The sequence below is a fragment of the Alnus glutinosa genome, chromosome 9 (genome assembly GCF_958979055.1).
Source record: "Alnus glutinosa chromosome 9, dhAlnGlut1.1, whole genome shotgun sequence".
Taxonomy (NCBI): domain Eukaryota; kingdom Viridiplantae; phylum Streptophyta; class Magnoliopsida; order Fagales; family Betulaceae; genus Alnus; species Alnus glutinosa.
In genome coordinates, this window is record NC_084894.1 from 22,643,450 (window position 1) to 22,665,640 (window position 22,191).

At 39.0% G+C, this 22,191-nt stretch overlaps 3 protein-coding genes across 3 annotated transcripts; 2 read left to right on the top strand and 1 right to left on the bottom strand.

Moving 5' to 3' along the window:
* The first annotated feature begins 1,397 nt into the window (after positions 1 to 1,397).
* Positions 1,398 to 19,248, top strand: LOC133878317 (heat shock cognate 70 kDa protein-like). Its single transcript, XM_062316848.1, has 3 exons — positions 1,398 to 1,563; positions 3,854 to 4,342; positions 18,773 to 19,248. The coding sequence occupies exons 1-3, from the start codon at positions 1,398 to 1,400 to the stop codon at positions 19,246 to 19,248; spliced, it is 1,131 nt and encodes a 376-aa protein (XP_062172832.1).
* Positions 14,445 to 15,148, bottom strand: LOC133878319 (uncharacterized). The gene is made up of 2 exons (XM_062316849.1): positions 14,743 to 15,148; positions 14,445 to 14,634 (listed from the first exon to the last, which is right to left on the bottom strand). Exons 1-2 carry the CDS (start codon positions 15,122 to 15,124, stop codon positions 14,462 to 14,464), a joined length of 555 nt encoding a protein of 184 aa, XP_062172833.1. The 5' UTR covers positions 15,125 to 15,148; the 3' UTR covers positions 14,445 to 14,461.
* Positions 19,249 to 19,308: 60 nt separating the features above from the next.
* LOC133876848 (heat shock 70 kDa protein-like) lies at positions 19,309 to 19,689 on the top strand. The gene is made up of 2 exons (XM_062315090.1): positions 19,309 to 19,404; positions 19,489 to 19,689. Exons 1-2 carry the CDS (start codon positions 19,309 to 19,311, stop codon positions 19,687 to 19,689), a joined length of 297 nt encoding a protein of 98 aa, XP_062171074.1.
* The last annotated feature ends 2,502 nt before the right edge of the window (positions 19,690 to 22,191 follow it).

Here is a 22,191-nt window from a genome sequence, read left to right on the forward strand (position 1 = left end):
TACTATATACTACACTACTATTCCACTACTATCCTACTATGTTGACGCGTCATTACCAATGCATCCTTAAAACTTTTGTTAAAAAGTCCAAATAAAAAATCAATAGTGAATTAACAATGCCACATTAATATAGTAAAATAGCGATGTGGCAAGAGATTTTGGAGCTCTTGCCATACCGACGGGGGCTATAGTGAGAAAAAGTGCCAAAATTTTGAAGGAAACTCTATTGCCCCAAAAAAAAAGGGGACAAATTTTGAAAAATTACTACTTGAAGAAAGAGATCATGGAGCTCGAGCCGCATTTATTTGTCATGCATTACATGTAGAGGTAACAATTTGTATTCGTATATAATTTAGATTGTGTCGAGTTATGAATATAAAACGAATATTTCAATCTTAATCCGATTCATTTAATTAAATGGGTCAGGCCTCTCAATCACAATTCGCTAGTTTCATGTTGGGTTCAAGTTTAGTTTGTGGGTGTGTAAAAAATTGGCAACCCTAAATGTTGTGTATAGGGTTTGGGTTGTGTAAAACATGAGTATAATCCTCCGTTTGTTTCGGCGTAAAATGTTTTCGGCATTTTTTAGTGTTTGGTGAGAGCGAAAATAATGATCAACGGGAATCATTTTTAGTTTGACCGTAAAATCTTCTTTAATTTTTGGAAAACGATTTACGGTTTTGAAAATTGTAAATCGTTTTCTGGATTTAAGCTCTTCACTCTTGCACGCACGTTTATGGGAATCCGCCACCGTCGAGCACTGGAGTTTGTTGGTAATCCGACTCTACCGCCGAAGATCCCTAAATTTTAGTATCGGATTACCGTAATCCGGTGACGTCGCCGAATTTCGCCAGACCAGTACGGCTGGAATATAGAAATTTCTGCCTGAATTTGGAGACTTTGCCGGATTCCGGCAGATTAGATTCTGGCCAGTTTGAAAATTTCTACTTGGATCTGGCAACAGCGGCCGGACATCACTGGATTCCAACGACGGTTGCTGGATTCTGTTTTACGCAGTTGTTGATTTTTTCGTACGAGCCAAAATTAGGACTGCGCTGGTTCTCAACGAGAAACCGTATTTCAACGAACCGAGATGTGTTCTTCTGAGTCAAGCATTTTCGGGAGCGATGAACCCTAATTTTTCAATGAGATGTGTTCTTCTGAGTTGGTAATTGGGAAATTTTTACCTATATATATATACTAAAACTTATCCAAACCATACGTACTGCCGAGTCTCTGATCTTTCTCTTCAAGAATCCAAGAGATTTCTTCGTTGCTTTTCAATATTATCTTCTCTTTTTTCTTTCTTTTTTTTTTTCTTTTTTTTCCTGTTAGTTCTTGTAAGCAATTGCTGGCAAAGGCCAGGGTCGTCCGGTGATTGGGATCGATTTGGGAACATGCTACTCTGCGTGGCAGTTTGGGAACATAATCGGGTGGAGATCACACCCAATCATCTTGGGTACAAAAAAACACCATCTTTTGTAGCTTTCAATGAGGCTCGCCGTATGATCGGCAATGAGGCCATGGACCAAGCCCCCTTGAATCGTACCAACACTATTTTTGGTGAGTTCCTCGTCCTCTGTTAGGAGTATATATTTTAGAGTTTTATGCTTCGTTTGTTTCGGCGTAAACTGGTTTCTAAAAAATGATTTCGGCATTTTCTCGCTTTTGGTAGGGGCGAAAATAATGGTCAACCGGAAAATGATTTCCGTTTGACAAAAATGCTTAGTAAATTTCGAAAAATGATTTATGTTTTTTAAATCATTTTCTGTAGATGGCAAACGTAGTCGACCTTTATGTTCAAGCAGTTGACTATCTCCGGATTTCGGCATGGACCATCTGACAAATTATGCCGGAATCCAGCGACGTCCAGCTACCTTCACCGGATTTTGGCAGTACAGTGCCAGATTTCAGCCAGTCTGGTCGGAATCTGATCAGAACGGCCGGGATCTTGGACGGATACAGCCATTATGGCCGAATCTCCGGCCAGGATGGCAAGTTTCCGGTCAATTGGCCGAGATCCGACCATTTTCCCGGAATTCGTATGTTCCAAATATATATAAAAAAAAAAATTCTTTTTATCTTATTTTTTATTAATTTTTTTAAAATTAATATGATTAAATAAAAATATAAAAAATATTTGTAATTTTTTGTATGTACCAAACACCAAAAAAAATTTCGACGAAAAATATTTTTCCTGAAAAATTATTTCTCTGAAAATATTTTACGACAAAAACCATTTTACGCTTTTTAAGCGTAAACCACGCAGTTGACCATTTTCCCCTGACAACAGATGCGTTCAACTCTTTTTTAAACGATACAACCAACCTTCACAAATCACGCTCAAACAGTCGACTTTCGTCGAAAACTTGCAAGTACCGGAATCCTGCCGGTTCCGAAATCCGACACATCCAGCCGCCGTCGCCGGACTCCAGTGACCGAATTTTGGCTAAATCTGGCTAGGATCTTGCCAAGCAGGTCGGAACCGACCGGAATCTAGCGACGGTGATCAGATGTTGCTAGATTCCGACAACAGTTGTTAGATTTATTTTTTTTTAGCTGTTGATAAATTTTTTGTACAAACCAAACACCAAAAAATATTTTTAAAAAAATTATTTTCTTAAAAAATAATTTTGTCAAAAATATTATACGACGGCAATGATTTTATACTCAAATAATCAGTGCATTACATTCAAAACTTTGCTTATTTGTTTTATATATTGTAATGACTTGTTTACACAGGGCCGTTTCACATCTCTGACAAGAGATGAAGGTGAAAAGATGTGGCTGTCACATCTTTTCACAGCCACACCTTTTTTTTGCTTTTACTTTTTCTTTTCGGTCATTTTCCCATAAGGAAAAAGTAACCTTTTAAAAAAAAAAAAAAAAAAAAAAAAAAAAAAAAAAAACCAATAAGGGAAAGGAGTTATTTACTTAGGGCATTACTAGCAGTTTCCCTATAAAAGATCTGTTCCTTAAATTTTAGGAAAAATTTTAAGAAAGTCAAAAAAATTATTCCACAGCAACTTCCCTACAATTATCTGTTCCCTAGGAAGTGAACAGTGCTTCCCAATGCATTGGGAAGCACTGTTCACCTCCCATTCAATTATTTATTCTAAAAATATAATCTCTCTCTTACTTTATCTCTTTCTTTTCTTACTTTTAATTAAAGTAAAAGTAACAAAATAATATTTTAATGATATAGGGAAAAATGAAGGGAAGCTGCTGTGGGGTATTTTTTGATAGGGAAGTAAAAAGTAGTTTTATTCCCTACATTTAGAAAAAATGAAGGGGAAGGAAATGGAAGTTGCTAGGGATGCTCTTATAAAATAGTATTACTAATTTTTTTCAACAAAAGCTTATATAAATAAACTAATATTAGGCAGATGAAATTATGAAAGGATGTCAGTTTATTATTTTGTCCGTATAAATTAGTTACTAATTATTAAAAAAAAATTGTCTTATGGAGGTTAAAATTGTTACATGATTTTATTATAGAGCGAGGCGTTTTTGATAAATCAGGTTCTATTTTATTATTCTTTTATGTCACTTCTTTATTTATAATATTTTATAATTTATGCTACAAATATGATTAGTTATGACTTATGAAAAGCTTTAAAAATAGAAGAATAAAAAAAATATATAATTGAATCTAAAAAAATTCTGCAGACAAATTTATTACTAGCAATAAAATGTTAAATCTTAAAAGGAAGAAAAATAATTATTAAATAAAAAATATATATAAAAGGCCCATTTAAAATTGTCGCCTTAGACCCCACAATATATTGAGCCAGCCCTGTGTTTACATATATGTTGATTTTCATATCGGTGGTATATATATATATATATAAAGACTCTAAACGTTTGATTGGAAGGCGATTCAATGATGCCAAAGTCCAACATGACATGAGATCGTGGCCATTCAAGGTGATTGCTGACCCTGATAATGGGAGGCCCATTATTCTTGTTACCTACAAGTACAAGACAAAGAAGTTTCTGGCTGAAGAAATCTCTTCAATGATTCTCCTGAAGATGAAGGAGATTGCAGAGGCTCATTGTGGTTCAAAGATCGAGAATGTTGTTATCTCTGTTCCTGCTCGTTTCAATCACTCACAAAGTCAAGCCACAGTGGATGCTGGTATCATTGCGGGCCTAAATGTGATGCGTATTATCAATGATACAAGTCCTGCTGCTTTAGCGTATGGGCTTGATCTTGGTAGAACTGGTGAGAAGAATATGCTCGTCTTTGATCTTGGTGGTGGCACCTTGGATGTCTCACTTCTCACCATTGAAGATGGTATCATTGAAGTGAAAGCCACAGTTGGTGGTACCCACTTAATTGGCACTACAAAAAAAGTTGCAGTTTGCCACTTGCAAGTAGCCATGTGAACGGAGCCCATACACGTGGCGAACAGGTTGCCACGTGTAAATGGCCACATGTGTGCGGCGACCGGCGTAGTAGATCCGGTTGTTGCGAATTGTACAATTTGTCACGTGTACAGTGAATACACATTGTCATTGTGCCACGTGTCCCATAAAACACGCTGCCACACGTTAGACACGTGTAATATACACATGGCTGACGTTTCAGCCGCGTGTATTTAATACACGTGGCTGACTGTCAGCTACGTGTACCAAAGTACACATGTCTGATGTCAGCCATGTGTACTTAGATACACGTGGCCACAGTCGACAGCTGCCACTTTGGTGCGTGGCTAGGTGCCACGTGGCAATTTTTTTAAAAAAAAATTAATTAATTAATTAATTTATTGTTTTAATTTTTTTTTTTTCACCCAAAAATATCACAAAATCTATTTTACCCAAAACTATCACAAAAATATTAAGACAACATTTTAAATTTACTACGAACACAAAATCAAATTACACAAATCAATAATTAATATCGTGTTTGTTAATTACACAAATAAACGTGTTCATTACTAACAAAAAATAATTACACAAAATATCTACAAATCTGAAGGCTGTCCCTGCGGATCACGATGTACCGTCCCAGGCGTGTACTCGCCAACGGGCGATTGCTGCGCAAGGGATGGTGTAGCAAGCAATGGTGTCCCGATAAGGGAGTGTTGGCTCAGCCGTCGTCCAATAGGCGATAACGGACCAATCGTTGTCGCATTACCTTCAAGTAATAAAAATAATTAAAAAATATAAAATTATATGCAAATTTAAACAAGTAATGAAAACAAATTAAAAATAAGCAATTTAAACAATATTAATCATACCTGCAGATGCACTACTAACAGACGACGTACTAGCTCCGTTTGCCGGTGGAGACTGCTGAGTACCAGGACTCACATGTAATACACCCATAGAGGTGAGGAAGACCTCGAGTTGTCGCATGTGCTGCTCCAAGGCGTCATTCCTCTTTCTCTCTCTGTCCGTAGCATCGTCTCCATTGTCGCCATCCTCCTGTCATGTACGGCCCAGTCCTAAGATGTGCCCTGAGATGGTCCCCGTTGTGAGCGAGCCCGGTACGAGAAACACATCCCACGAACAGGAGTAACGTTCGGGCCAACCTGCCGAACCCTCCCCGCGTACTCAGGCCTCCCCAACGCCTGTTCGTACGCGTTGTTTAGTGCCCAACACACCGTGTCTTCTGAGACACTCTGCGTGGCGGCAGAATCAATGGATAAATTATACGTCATCCTCTCATGTACGTCGTCAACATAAAATACACATGTATTGAATACATACTTTATCACACGTATAACTTATAAATATTAGTAAAATAGATCAGTATCATATGCATAAGACCCGTGTACGTTCATTCAGGTAAGTGCCGTCCTTCCTTGTGTGCGTCTTCACGAACAACTCGGCGCGAGTGGGGAGCGTGTCAGATGTAGATGTCTGTCGCCATCCAGTTGAAATATACAACAAACAGTAATATTCATTTAATGTAAAAAAAAATTGTTTGATAAATTGAAAAACATCTACATATATTTGTTCGTACCTCATCGTGATTAAATCCGGCATAACTTTTGGATCCCAAACAATAGGGGAGGTCATTCTGCTCTCGCATCCGCTTCATCCGTTCACAGGTCGCCTACGCATTGAACATTTCATAAAATGTAAGCATTGACACACTTAAAGTAGTAATAAAATTAAATGAACAGTTATTGTGGTGTCTCTCTATCAAGCAACACATCTCAATCCCTTTTTTTTTATTTTTTTAAAGAAAAGACGAGATCACATGTCCAATAGTGATCCCGGCCCAATTTTATTAGAATAAAGCCTCACTTTTGGCGGAGGAATACCGTGATAACATCTAAAAATCACAGGAATTACAAAGAAAACATCCCATGAAAGACAAAACACAACTCACTTTATTCTTAAGCAAGGTAAACCACATTTGTCTACCCGTAAAATCCCTTTGAGTTCCTTGGGAATATTATTCGAATTATAATCATGCGTAATCCCCGCACTACCATGTTTATTGAGCCAGTTCGCAGCTTGGTTACCTTCTCTAAGCACATGGTTAAACCGAGTATTCAGGCCACTGAGAAGAAGAACTATTTCCTCCCAAAAATCCTCCAAATACCAAACCCGACAACTACCTTTCTCGAACCAAGTCACAATCAGAGAAGAGTCAAGTTCAACAACAATATTACGTAAACCCATCGCCTTACATTTTCGCAAACCAATAAGAACCCCCAATAATTCTGCTTTATTATTAGAACCAATACCAATATACTCCGAAAAAGCAGCGATTAAATTACCTTTATGGTCTCTAATCAGTCCCCCCGCACCTGAAATACCCGGATTCACCAAACTACTGTCATCCGTATTTAATTTAAACCAACCCAGCTCTGGCTTCTCCCAAGCAACTGCAATGAACTTACTTTTCGCAGGAGATACAGCCGGCAGATTTAATTCTTTAAGAATTGCTTGATTACGATGATGCAAATTACCGGTATCCCTTAGCCTCAAGCCAACCCAATGAATCCAGTATTTAACCTTCCGCCACAAAACATTAAAGCAATCCTTTTGTCCCTCCATACGAGCCGAACATCTCCATATCCATAGGTTCCAAATAATGATACAGGGAATCAATCCAATCAAATTACCAACCATTGTGGATTTTTTGGATCTACGAAACCAAGCTTCAACAGTACTCAACCAAGACCTAGTAGCCACATAAGGCATACCCAGGAAACTAGAGCACATTTTCCAAAGCTTAGCCGCAATCTTGCCACTGTAGAGCACATGATCCAGGTCCTCAATGTCGCCCTGCGGACAACATTCACATTTTGAGGCTATAGAGATACCAATACGCCTTATCCGGTTGTCCACACTCAAGCTATTTGTCATTGCCTTCCACACAACAACTGAATATTTTTTTGGTAAAGCAGAGTGCCAAATCCAGTTTGTCCATTAGTGCTTTGGAACCGAAATACGAAGCCAGTCCCAAACACTTTTTGTTGAAAATTTCACATCCCTACTACCAAGCCAAATTAACCGATCCATTCCTGTTTAGTTCCATCAACCTGAGAGAAAATATCATCAGCAACCTCTTGACCCACAAGCTGAACAACCATGTCCACATCCCAACTATGCTCAACTATGCAGTCTTTTATTTTTAATAAAGGCAAATCAGATATCTGAACCTTCTGACATATAGGACCTGACTCCATCTACTTATCCCGCCAAAAAGAAAGGTTCCCATCTTTGACACGCCAAACAGACTTGTCAATAAGCAGGGGAACGGAATTAATAAGCATTTTCCAAAATCTAGAGCCTTTAGAGGAGTCCATGTGAATGGGTATCGACATAATAAACAACATCAACATAAGCAATTTTAACTGTCTCTATAACATACCTCTTCTGGGTTTGGTGACAACCTTAACAACCGGAGCTGTTTTTTTCTATGTATTCGTTTCCTCATACGGTGGGAACAAAACCCCATCAATCCCTTGCACCAAAATTCTCCCGTCCGTGTATATATCGGGGTCAAACAAATAAGCAGACCCATCTCCTTGACCGAATTTCACAAACCCATCAACCTCTTGAGCCACAACCTTGTGCGGCAATTGCAAAGTATCATACCGGATCTTCCAAACTGTCAAACAACATTGTACATACTCTCCTCGGTGTGGTACTCCTGAAAGACAGGGCCATGGGTTCTTGCCACCACCCATTCCACGGCTTCACCCCTTTCACTCACCATCCTCACCGATTCCTTTCTCACACCATCTCTCTATCGTTCTCTCTCTCTCACTCTACTCGTTCTCTCTCAACACTTCTCTCTATAGTTCTCTTTGGTCTGGTGTGAGTTACAGAAAGAAAATAAAGAGGGGGAAGCTCCAATGAATGAAAGTAAGGGAGGCATTCTTGTAAGAAGGCAGAGGAAAATGAAGCTGTTAAGATTAGAACCACAGATCAAGGCAACTATCCAGCACTGTGAACTTAAGTTGAAGTGCGTATTTTGGTCAATATTTTAGTGAAAATAGAAACCTATTTTCGAAAACAGGTTGAAATTGTTTCCTGTTTTCGTGTTTCTCCTTGTTTTTGTTTTCCATGTTTTTGTTTCTAAAACAAGCAGCCAAACGTCTCTCTGCAGTGATGAAACATGTTTTGCTGTTTTGGAAACATAAAACCTGTTTCCAAAACAGGTTGCCAAATAGGCTCTCTATTGCCCCCCGCCCAAAAAAATATATATATATATATATAAGGAGGATTGATTTTGGGGAATTACAACTTGAAGAAAGAGATCATAGAGCAGTGGTGCTCGAGCCGCATTCATTTGTCATGCATTACATGTAGAGATAACAATTTGTACTCGTATATAATTAAGGTTGTGTCGAGTTATGAATGTAAAACAAATATATCAATCTTAATCCGATTCATTTAATTAAACAGGTCAAACTTTTCAATCATAATTCGCTAGTTTCATGTTGGGTTCGAGTTTAGTTTGTGAGTCGTGTAAAAAATTGGCAGCCCTAAATGTCGCGTATAGGGTTTGAACTGTGTTAAAACATGCATGAATATAAGACTATATATAAATGTCAACCATAACGTGACTCATTTAATTAAACGGATCAATTTCTTAACTGCAACCTACAAATGTATTATTGAGTTCACATCAAATTCGCTAGTCGTGTTAATAATGAGTGTAATATAAACATCTTCCGTGTTATCTAAATATTAAATCTTAAATCAATTACATGAAATGATCGTATTTCACTTCAAATGGATCGGATCATAGGAATCATGAATTTGTTAAAAGAAAATGTAAGGTATAAAAATGTTCACATATTTAGCAGCTAATTAACGGGCATTTAAAGAAATTAACGGAGTTGAAATCTCCCCTCTTCCATTCCAGACATTCTCTCTCTCTCTCTCTCTCTCTCTCTCTCTCTGAGATTGATTAGCGAGGCCGAGAATGAAGCTCTTCTACTTCTTGGTGTTCGGTGCTCTCACGGCATTAGAGCTTAGCAAAACCAGCAAAGATCCAATCAACGCTTTAGATGTGGCATATTTGCCTAATATCTTATCTAGCTAGGTTTTCATTTTTGAAGCTAAATTTAGGTTCAGTTTGTTTCAACGTAAATATTTTTTCTTAAAAATATTTTCAATGAAATCAAAAAATGATTTCAGCTGAAAATATTTGTTGACATTTGATTCGTACGAAAAATAAGCGACAGCAGGCAATGGCTGACATCCTCTGACGGCGGCCAAAAATAACCAATGACTTATGGCAACCTCCGGCAAACACCTGCATCAAATTTTGGTGACATACAGTGAATTCTAGCAGCAGATTTCAGCAGTCTTGGTGGTGGATTTTGGCAACAGACCCTAAAGAACTCCGCACAATCGGCCGGTGGCAAATTGTAGTGAACTCCGGCAGGCGGTAAGCTCCAACGACCTCCGACGGCTACGAAGAATGAACTACGAAAAAAAGTGCATACGAGAAGGAGAAACCTACCACAGGTTTAGTGGTGCATGTTTCTTTTCCAATATACTAGCATTTTTTTTTTTTATGGCAAATCAGTCTATTGAATCCTACATCAAGGGCTCAAACCAAGGGATGGTTCCCCCCTCCCATTTGGCCTTCTGGTCGGCCGAACCAACCAAGACATTTTATTTTTTTTGTTGCTTTCCTTTAATTATTTTTTAAAAAAATTTAATTTGTATTAATGAATTGTATGAGACAATTGTCAAATTGTAATGAGTTTTGGTTAGCTATTTTGAATTGAGATATACACAAACTATTGAGAGTGCTCTTATGTGTAGTTTATAAGGTAGTGGGTCACTTATTTGGAGAGTTATTATCACGTAGCCTGAAGATGGGCAAGTGGGCGAGTTATGTTTAGTTATTAATTTATTGTATTTAATCTGTGAATCAATGAAAAGATATCGAAGTATTTGAATCAAAATTCGTGAAATTATAGATGTGTACTAAAGAAGAATTTGGCCTCTTGAAGTGCCAATTGTTACTTTCGTTGTCTTTTATTATTATTTTCAGTAAATAAGATTAAAATGTATCCTTTAGAGCTTTATCATTTGAACATAGATCATAGACCGAACCACGTTATTCCATTATTTATTTATTTTCCAATTTCATTATTAATTTGTTCACCAGGAGTGATCGACGTACATAAGGGTCGAGCAGGCCTTAAGAACAAATGGGTATGATGCCTTCTCGTAGTTTGAGGTAGAGAAACAAGGACTCTTGAGGTGAACCTTGGAGTGTGTTAGCTTCTAATCAAGGTGTTCCAAGGGAAATTGGTCGGGGAAAGGATTTCGTCGAACACAAAGTGAGCATAGCCAATGAAATTAGAGGTCGACAAGCTTGGCGAGCACCTAATTTTGGAGAGGGAATGTACGAGGATTTGGGCTTGAATTTGAAGAAGGTGTGTGAGAGAGGTGGCACTACGGAGGAGAGAGGAACACGGAGCTCTGGTAGCCAGAGGAGGACAAGGGGTTATCTTTTCGTAGTGGGGTTCTGTGGAGGAATGGGGCGGTTGCAGTTACCTATTATAGAAATTGAGGAAAGCGGTTAATAATCGATAATTGGTTTGTAAGAGCTTATGTATTTTTATATGCAAAATAGCTAATCAAAACTTACTTTATTTATTTTAACTAATGTGTTTCTAAATATACTATGCATCGAATTATCTATTATTTCACTATATCATTTAAATATTATTTTTTTTATTCTTTCTTTATCTATCTTTATTTTAATTCTAAGATATTTTTTCAACGATAAGTCATTTTTTAAACATTGCCGTTCATTTTTATTTTTTTGGATAATTATTTGCTATAAAGTCAGCAAAAATTTTGTTCTCATCTAAGGTAGTTTGCATAAGTGTAACCTTAAAATGACACATAGATTTTGTCATATAGACATACTTTGAAATACAAATAAATAAATAAATGCATGTTTGAATAGTGCAACTCCACATGTATCATAAATGCATTTTGCATTTGATTTGCATAATCGGATGGAAGGACTTTTTAGTGAATTGGTTAGTCATTTTAGCCTAAAGGTAAAAATTGTTAAGCAATTAAGAATGCTCTAATATATATTATATAATAGAAAATGATTAATTTAATTATCCAATTTACAACTTTATTGTTTTTGTATAAATCAATTACAACCTACGAGGAGCAATTAATCTGATTCCCAAAATTTCGAATTGTTAAAAATATACGCAACAAAATGGTTCAAAGACAATCTCCGAGATAGCTAAGATATGATATACATTTATGTCCAATAGTATATGCTTATCCAATTGGAATATTTTTTCTTTGAAATAATAGATCTAATTTCAATCATAAAACCAATAGAGCAAAAATCATCTACAGAAAACAAAGTCCTAGACTCTGAGGATATAGTTTCCTGAAAACACGCTGGAAAACAAAACTATTCACACACCTAAATTTCTCCATAACATTCTTCATGCCGGAAGTTTACAATAACCATTTTGTCCCCAAAAACTCGAGAAGAAACTACTCATGTATAATCACGTCTTCTACAATTACGTCCGATCTTCCCGAGGAAGTTAGAGCAATTTTCTTTGCCACATAATTACTGCTGCCTCCTCTGCTTATGTCATGGGCTTGACCAACTAGTCGTCGTCGCTCCATGATGCCATAGTAGGAATACTCCCTAGACAAACCCTGGGATTACACCACACTAGAACAGAACCGATTTCACCCAGGACCGTGAAAGCATTCATCCCAGATTGGTTTTCATTCCCGAATTAGGGTGGACTTTATGGCAATCTAACCCACAATACGAACTACAAACATAAAAATAAACCCCAAAGGAGAAAACACACAACAAAAACAGAAATCTACTTCTCAATCCCAGAACAGAACGAGAAAAACCACAATAAAGACAGAATTCTACTTCTCAATCCTTAAACAGGACGAGAAAAATCACAACAAAGACAGAAATCTACTTCTCAATCCTAAAGATGAAAAAAACCACAACAAATACAAAAATCTACTTCTTAATCTTAGAGTAGGACGAGAAAAAAACTACATTCTCCTCTTAGGCTAGGGACTTTTTTTTCTCAGTGACAGTTTTTTTTTTTTCGATCTCTGAAAGCTTATCCAATTGGAATTTGGAACTTAATTCAACACAAATGCAAAGTGAATCTTCACCATCATATCCGCATCCAACCTAGCAATATAATCCTACCAAAATGCCTATTTTCATCCAAATCTTAATCATAAAAAAGCTCTCTTGTCATTTATTTTAATATGTTGTTATTATTATTATTTTTTTTTAAAAAAAAAAAATTGAAATAGTGAAACAATTTATTGATAAAAAAAAATTGAATTTTTATGGAAAGTAGTTACTAGTTGATAATCAGTCTTCAATGACTATATAACCGCCGGTTGCGATTAACCTCTAATCAGCTTAGCGGTTGTGATTGCAATTATTTAAAAATTATAACCACCTAAACCGGTTGCAATTACAATTAGTAGAGAATAACCGCAACCACAACCAACCACAATCGATTGTGGGCCTATGATGCAGATGAATTGGAGTTCAAGATGAGGGGGCTCGAGAGAAAATGCAACCCACCCAACAAGTGGCTCGCAGCTAGACTCACTTTTCGTCCGACGCTCTGCCCCAGCTGACACCTCGAAGGCTAGTTACGGCCAGGCTCTGAACAATTTGAGGACGAGGACGCAGGGAAAAAAGGGACTTATGCCTAGCTAGCTGCTAGGGGAGCAGCAATTATCCTGCTAAAGTAAGTACTCAAGTCCTAGTTCAAAAGTTCAGCAAGAAACTAAAACCCTCTAGCCATTGGGCATAAGTTGGGCTGAAGCTAAATGGAGGGTAGAAAGCACCTCCTTAACCAACCTCAGGAATGGAAGCCATAGGCTAGCTTTGAGAATTTCTTCAAAAAGACAAACTCATCGAGGTTGTCATCTACCAGAGCACCCTCGTAAGGATTGGGAGGGTAAAGAACTATAGAATCAGGTATATAGTATCTCTCTCGCAACCTAACCATGTCCCTCTCCTTCATCACAGAGTGCCATGAAGCTTCGTGAAAAACAACGTGCCCCGCAGAGTCCTTCAGTAGGTTACTAGGACCTTCGAAAGGAGTTGCACTGTGAGCTTGGGCACGACCCATCAGATAATCTATTACCAATCGAAGATGGGGAACAACCGACTCGAGCAAAGGAAGAACAAGATCTAAAACAGCAGAAACCGGTAAATCTACATATGCAATGTAAAAGGAAGCTGGTCTACAGCGGCTCGGAAACGACAGATTCTGACAAAATTAAAACAAAAAAACAAAAAAAAACAAAACATAAAATCCTGAAGATGATAATCTAAAGGAGCTAGTAAAAGACAACCAGCGGCGGCGAAGAAAAGAACGACGATGGAGGCAGGTTGTAGAGGTGAAAAGATGAAAATGATCACCTAAAAGCACTACAAAAAAAAAATATTTTTTGCCACTTGCAATTCACCACGTGTACGGTCACTGTACACATGGCGAACTGTTAGCCACGTGCAAGTGGCCACGTAAATACACGTGGTGAATCCGGGTGACACTAATTGCACAATTGGCCGCGTGTATTATTGTACACGCGGCCAACTGTTGGCCGCGTGTATTATTATACACGTGGCCAATTGGCCGATTTTTTTCTTAATATTTAATTCTGTTTTTTAATTTCTTTTTATTTAAAATATATATATATATATATATATATATATATATATATATATATATATATATATATATATATATATATATATATATATACTAAAATTCTGCAAAATTATTTTATCTAAAAATATCACAAAATCAAAATACACAAATTAATCAAAACAACAATATTTAAAAATTTGAATACCATATACTAATAAATGTATTCGTTACTAACAACAAATACTTACACAACAATATTAACAAATTTGAAAATCTTGATCTAATAAAGTTATTCGTTACTAACAAAAAAAAAAAACACAAAATATCTACAAATCTGGAGGACATCGTTGCGGATCACGAGGTGCAGTCCCGGGCGTGAACTCGCCAACCGGCGATTGTCCCGCAAGAGATGGTGTGACGGGCGATGGAGTCCCGAGAGGGGATTGTTGGCTCAGCAATTGTCCAACAGGCGACACCGGACCAATCGTTGTCGCATTACCTGCAAGTAATAAAAATAATTAACCTATATAATATTATATGCAAATTTAAACAAGTAATGAGAACAAATTAAAAATAAACCTAAGTGTATACATAATATGAACCATACCTGCAGGCGCACTACTAACAGACGACGTACTACCTACGTGTGCAGGTGAAGACTGCTGAGCACCAGGGCATACAAACGATAATCCTATAGAGGACATGAAGGCCCCAAACTGTCGCATGCGCTGCTCCATAGCATCAAACTGTCGTATGCGCTGCTCCATGCTGTCAGCCCGCTCTCTCTCGGCCCGCACTATGCCCTCCAACCCGTCATTCCTCTCTCTCTCTCTCGACCTGTAACATGATATCCATCTCTGCAATTTTGTGGGCAGCCCAATCCTGAGACGTGCCCTCGGCCGGTCCCCCCCGTGTGCGGGCCCTATACGAGAAACAAGTCCCGCGAACAGGAGTAACGTTCGGCCCAACCTGCCGAACCCTACCCCCATACTCGGGTCGCCCAACTGCCTGCTCGTACGCATCCCCAGGTGCCCAACGCACCATATCTGATGAAACGGAATCCGTGGCAGCAGGATCAGTGGACAAACTCTGTGTCATCCGCTCCTGTACGTCGTCAACATACAATACACTGGTAATTAATAAATACTTTATCACACGCATAACTAATAAATATTAATAACATAGAACAGTAGCATACGCATAGGTCCCATGTCCGCTCGTTCAGATAAGTGTCGTCTTTCCTTGTGTGCGTCTTCACAAACGACTCGGCGCGAGTGGGGGGCGTGCCAGATGTAGATGCCTGTCGCCATACAGTATAAATATATAACAAACATTGGATATTCATTTAATGTTAAGAAAGAACAATTACGCACAAATAAGAATTAAAACATTTACATATTGTTTCATACCTCATCGTGATTAAATCTGGCATAACTTTTGGACCCCAGACTATGGGGGATGTCATTCTGCTCCCGCAGCCGCTTCATTCGTTCAGACCTCGCCTTTGCATTGAACATTCCGAAAAAAAATGTAAGAATTGACACACTTAATTACTTATGTGCTATGATTAAATGAACTGTTTATTAAAAAAACACAACATTATAGTAATACATTCAAAGACCTACATACCTGATTTCTTTTTGTGCACCACTCGTGCAGTACGTCCTCCACATCCATTCGGTCATACTTATCAAAAAACGTATATGGCATTCTCGCACGTATTGTCAATGGTGTGTCACCGTCTCGAATATTTAGCTGGGTCCTCAACTTCAACTTCCACGAATGGTGCTTACGGCCCATATCGCCCCAGAATTCGTTCTGTGCCAGACGCTGGTCGACGGATACGGATACATAAAATTCTTGCTGCACATTCAATTTAAGGATTAATTTTAGCAGTTCAACAAAAACTTAATCTTAACTTTAATTTCACTAAATACATATATTAGTTTCATACACATACCATTATGGCATCCCACATAGCCCGCTTAATCTGCTTATCTACCTTTGCCCATTCGTCCCGCAAGTAAATGTGGGACCCGTTCCGTAAAAGCTTGCCCGCAGCCCGTCTATAACGATTGCATGCTTGTCCCACGGGTTGTGTTGCAACATTGTACTGCAACACAACTTTCTTCCCCCTCGGGAGCACCCAATTTCTCTCTGGGTCCTTAATCACCTCAAAATAGATGCTCCTGTCTGGGTTATACCCTAGTCAATAAATATAAAACATTAATATATTAACACTAAATAACTTAATTATATTAATAAATTAAAAATTCAATTTAAATATTATACGGACTGATTAAATTAAGATATAATTATGTATAAAAATGTACTTACCCATCAGCCGAATATGGTCGATCGCTATGAGCTCGGTCGCTGGGTCGCCAGCATGCTCTTCGCCTACCTCATCTACCGGGTGAGGCTCATCATGATGATCGTCATCCGAAGACATATCCTGGGGGACATCATGGGCCAACTGATCAAGACCCAACGTCACATCGTCCCCCTCATGGGGCATCTGGCTCTCCCCCACATCCGGGTCCTGACTCTCCCCAGAAAGCGGCAACTGGCTTTGTCCATAAACAGGCACCTGACTCTCCCCATGTGCCGGGCCCTGGCCCCCTGCCGGTGCCGACATCTGTCCCGACCGCATAGCCGGCATAGGCATCCCCCCCCCCCCCCGCTGTGACAGCGGGAATCTGTCATCCTGAGTCTCACTATCAGGGTTGACTGGCATAGGTGGTGTAAGGGGGTATGGATAATACAACGGGAATCTGCTCAGATCATGACACTCTCGCGCCCACCATCGATCAATATGACCGGGTGAGGTGATCCCCAACTGCGAGAACGTCGGGTATCCAGCTGAGCTCGTCTGGCCGGGATCTAACCTGCTCATCCCCACCGTACCCGGGGGCAATGGTCTATAAACGGCGTCCGGGTGGTGTGGCCACGATGTAGTATGTAGTGCCACTGACATCGCCGGTGTGGACGTAGGTGGGTATGGAGAAGCAGAATATCCAGCTGCGCTCGTCTGCCCGGGATCTGATGAGCTCATCCCCGTCGTACCCGGGGGCAATGGTCTATAAACGGCGTCCGGGTGGTGTGGCCAGGGTGTGGTATGTAGTGCCGCTAACATCGCCAGTGTGGATGTAGTCGTGCAAGGCACGGGTACGTGTGGTGCACGATGTGTGCAAGTAGGGGGTCTCTGGTCCATCGAAACCTGCGAACAAAAATGTAGACAAATTATTTGAAATTCGTATTAGTTTTGATATTAAAAAAAAATATGCATATTATACAATGAGCTCTATGCAAAATAAGAAAGTATTTTGAGTTTAAGCGAATTGTACCAACAATAAATATAGCAATCATTGTATAACAAGAGTTTCAATCGGATCAATGTCGGGCCTGTCGTGATCGAATTCATCATTCATATCATGCAGGTCATCAGTGGGTAGTACGAGCGGTACACACTCGTGATATGCATAATCTGCATCACTACTCCCTTCCCCCTGACCAACATCGTACACGTTGCGCGGTTTAGTCCTCACGGCACAAACCCAGTTTGGGTTCCTTCCATCCTCGACATAAAACACTTGGTCTACCTGAGATGTAAGCACGTAAGGCTCGTCAGTAAGCAGTTCTCCCCTGTGGACGAGGTGAGTGAAGTTGACAAACGTTAGGCCATAATCGTCGACTCTGAATCCTCTATCCATCATACACAACATTATAGTAATACAATCAAAGACCTACATACCCTTTTTTGTTCAGTACATAGTCCACATCTGCTGTGTCATACTTCTCAAAAACTTTCTCCGGCACTCTCTCACGTATACTCTTGGGCGTGTCACCGTCTCGAATAGCTAGCGCTTTTTTAAATTTCGACTTTCACGAGCGGTGCTTACGGCCAATATCAACCCACGCTTCATGTTGTTCCTTGCGCTCATCTACGGATACAGGTAGATAAAACTCTTCCTGCACATTCAATTTAAGCATTAATTTTATAAATTCAACAAAAACTTAACCCTAAGTTTTATTTTAAATAAATAAAAAATTAGTTTCATAAACATACCATCAGCGTGTCCCACATAGTCTTCTTAATCTGTTTATCTACCCTCGCCCATTCATCCCGCATATGTATGAAAAACCCGCTCCTCACAAGCATTCCCGTAGCACACCTAAAACGATTGCAGGCTCGTCCTACGGGTTGTGTTGTAGCATTGTACTGCAACACAATCTTCTTCCTTCTCTGGAGCATCCAATTTCTCTCCGGGTCCCTAATAACCTCATAATAGATGCTCCCGTCTGGATTGTACCATAATCAAAGAATATAAAACATTTAATTTAATATACTTAAAAACTAAATTATATTAATAAATGATATAATTCAATTTATGTTTTTTTCAAACTTAATATTAATTATTGGTAAAATAATAGGAGTTTCAATGATGCGTGTCCGAACGGCCACATGTATAAATACACGTGGCCACACGGCCACGTTTATAAATCCACGTGGCCGAACGTCTCCCAGCTGCATGCTGCCACGTTATCACTATGACATGTGGCTATCTGGACATGTGGCTACAGTAACCACTATTGTAGCCACGTGGCGAATGACAAGTTTTTTTGTAGTGTGGGAGGTGAAGATTTTGACCGTAGAATGGTGAAGCATTTCGTTCAAGAGTTCGACGCAATGCATAAGAAGAAAATTACTGGAGTTAAGGCTCTTGGGAAGTTGCGGACTAATTGTGAAATGGCTAAGAGGAACCTGTCATCTAATATTCGAACAAGTATTATGATTGACTCTTTGTATGAGGATACTGACTTCCAATTAAACATCACCCGAGCCAGGTTTGAGGAGCTTAACATGGACTTATTCTTGAAGTGTATAGAGCCTGTCGAGAAGTGTTTGAGGGATGCAAAGATGGATAAGAGCAATGTCGATGATGTGGTTCTGGTTGGAGGGTCGACTAGGATCCCCAAGGTTCAGCAATTGTTGCAGGACTTCTTCGATGGGAAGAAGCTCTGCAAAAGGATTAATGTCGATGAGGCGGTTGCCTATGGTGCTCCTGTTCCGGCTGCAATCCTCAGCCATGAGGCTAATGCGAAGGTGTAGAACTTGTTGTTGCTGGATGTCACTTCTTTTTCCCTTGGTTTGGAGACTGTTGGAGATGGCATGAATGTGTTGAGTCCGAGAAACACTGACATTCCGACTAAGAAGGAGCAAGTTTTCTCAACCAACTCTGACAACCAGCCCAGTATGCTGATCCAGGTGTACGAGGGTGAATGAAGCAGAACTAGTGACAACAACTTGCTGGGCAAGTTCGAGTTATCTAGCATTCCTCCTGCTTCTAAGGGAGTTCCTCAAATCCATCTGTGCGTTGAGATTAATGCCAACGGTATTTTGGATGTCTCTGCCGAGGATAAAACCACTGGAAATAAGAGCAAAACTACAATCACCAATACGGGCTGGCTCTCCAGGGAAGAGATGGAGAAGTTAGTGGAGGAGGTTGAGAAGTACAAGGATGAGGACAAGGAGTATAACATGAAGGGCTAGGCAAGTGTTTTTACATATTTTCTTGTTTTCAATTATGTGTGGATGCAATCTTAACATGATAATCTATTTTAAAAAAAAAAAAATAGAACCAATAATTTTCAAATTTAATACAAGAACCTTAAAAAAAAAAAAAAAACAAATTGACTGTCTTAATTACAAGGTATAAATTAGATACACTTGTTGGAACTCCCTAAATTCAATTGAAATCAACAAAAGCATCTAATGGGTATATCGAAAATTGTCAATTTCATCAAACCACGAACACCTATCGATACCCATTCATAATTAATTCAGAGCCATTATCAATGACCACATGTATCCATGAGCAACAATGTAAGCCACGCGTCTCTCCATCAAGCTACACATCTCAATCCCATATGAATGGGTATCGACATAATAAACAACATCAACATAAGCAATTTTAACTGTCTCTATAGCATACCTCTTCTGGGTTTGGTGCCAACCTTAACAACTGAAGCTGTTTTTTTTTTTTTTTTTTTTTTTGTATTCGTTTCCTCCTACGGTGGGAACAAAACCCCATCAATCCCTTGCACCAAAATTCTCCCGTCCGTGTATATATCGGGGTCAAACAGATAAGCAAACCCATCTCCTTGACCGAATTTCACAGACCCATCAGCCTCCTGAGCCACAACCTTGTGCGGCAATTGCAGAGTATCATACCGGATCTTCCAAACCGTCAAACAACTTTGTACATACTCTCCTCGGTTTGGTACTCTTGAAAGACACTGCCAAGGGTTGTTGCCACCACCCATTCCACGGCTTCACCCCTTTCACTAACCATCCTCACCGATTCCTTTATCACACCATCTCTCTATCGTTCTCTCTCTCTCTCTCTCGCTCTGCTCATTCTCTCTCAACCCTTCTCTCTATAGTTCTCTTTGGTCTGGTGTGAGTTACAGAAAGAAAATAAAGAGGGGGAATCTCCAATGAATGAAAGTAAAGGAGGCATTCTTGTAAGAAGGCAAAGGAAAATGAAGCTGTTAAGATTAGAACCACGGATCAAGGCAACTATCCAGCACTGTGAACTTAAGTTGAAGTGCGTATTTTGGTCAATATTTTAGTGAAAATAGAAACCTATTTTCGAAAACAGGTTGAAATTGTTTCCTGTTTTCGTGTTTCTCTTTGTTTTTGTTTCTAAAACAAGTAGCCAGACGCCTCTCTACAGTGATGAAACATGTTTTGCTGTTTTGGAAACATAAAACCTGTTTCCAAAACAGTTTGCCAAATAGGCTCTCTATTGCCCCCCCGGCCCGCCCCCCCCCCCCCTCCCCAAAAAAAATAAAAATAAGGAGGATTGATTTTGGGTAATTACAACTTGAAGAAAGAGATCATAGAGTAGTGGAGCTCGAGCCACATTCATTTGTCATGCATTACATTTAGAGATAACAATTTGTACTCGTATATAATTAAAGTCGTGTTGAGTTATGAATATAAAACGAATATATCAATCTTAATTCGATTCATTTAATTAAACAGGTCAAACTTTTCAATCATAATTCGCTAGTTTCATGTTGGGTTCGAGTTTAGTTTGTGAGTCGTGTAAAAAATTGGCAGCCCTAAATGTCGCGTATAGGGTTTGAACTGTGTTAAAACATGCATGAATATAAGACTATATATAAAGGTCAACCATAACGTGACTCATTTAATTAAACGGATTAATTTATTAACTGCAACCTACAAATGTATTATTGAGTTCACATCAAATTCGCTAGTCGTGTTAATAATGAGTGTAATATAAACATCTTCCGTGTTATCTAAATATTAAATCTTAAATCAATTACATGAAATGATCGCATTTCATTTCAAATGGATCGGATCATAGGAATCATGAATTTGTTAAAAGAAAATGTAAGGTATAAAAATGTTCACATATTTAGCAGCTAATTAACGGGCATTTAAAGAAATTAACGGAGTTGAAATCTCCCCTCTTCCATTCCAGACATTCTCTCTCTCTCTCTCTCTCTCTCTCTCTCTCTCCCTGAGATTGATTAGCGAGGCCGAGAATGAAGCTCTTCTACTTCTTGGTGTTCGGTGCTCTCACGGCATTAGAGCTTAGCAAAACCAGCAAAGATCCAATCAACGCTTTAGATGTGGCATCTTTGCCTAATATCTTATCTAGCTAGGTTTTCATTTTGAAGCTAAATTTAGGTTCAGTTTGTTTCAACGTAAATATTTTTTCTTAAAAATATTTTCAATGAAATCAAAAAATGATTTTAGCTGAAAATATTTGTTAACATTTGATTCGTACGAAAAATAAGCGACAGCAGGCAATGGCCGACGTCCTCTGACGGCGGCCAAAAATGGCCAATGACTTATGGCAACCTCCGGCAAACACCTGCGTCAAATTTTGGTGACATACAGTGAATTCTAGCAGTAGATTTCAGCGGTCTTGGTGGTGGATTTTGGCAACAGACCCTGATGAACTCCGCACAATCGGCCGGTGGCAAATTGTAGTGAACTCCGGCAGGCGGTAAGCTCCAA

Coding starts and splice junctions, on each gene's coding strand:
- LOC133878319 (XM_062316849.1), bottom strand. CDS start 15,124: ATGGGGGTAGGGTTCGGCAGGTTGGGCCGAACGTTACTCCTGTTCGCG. Junction 14,635..14,742: donor TGTTAGTAGTGCGCCTGCAG/GTATGGTTCATA, acceptor TATTACTTGCAG/GTAATGCGACAACGATTGGT.
- LOC133876848 (XM_062315090.1), top strand. CDS start 19,309: ATGAATGTGTTGAGTCCGAGAAACACTGACATTCCGACTAAGAAGGAG. Junction 19,405..19,488: donor AGCCCAGTATGCTGATCCAG/GTGTACGAGGGT, acceptor CCTGCTTCTAAG/GGAGTTCCTCAAATCCATCT.
- LOC133878317 (XM_062316848.1), top strand. CDS start 1,398: ATGCTACTCTGCGTGGCAGTTTGGGAACATAATCGGGTGGAGATCACA. Junction 1,564..3,853: donor TCGTACCAACACTATTTTTG/GTGAGTTCCTCG, acceptor ATATATATAAAG/ACTCTAAACGTTTGATTGGA. Junction 4,343..18,772: donor TGGTGGTACCCACTTAATTG/GCACTACAAAAA, acceptor GTAGTGTGGGAG/GTGAAGATTTTGACCGTAGA.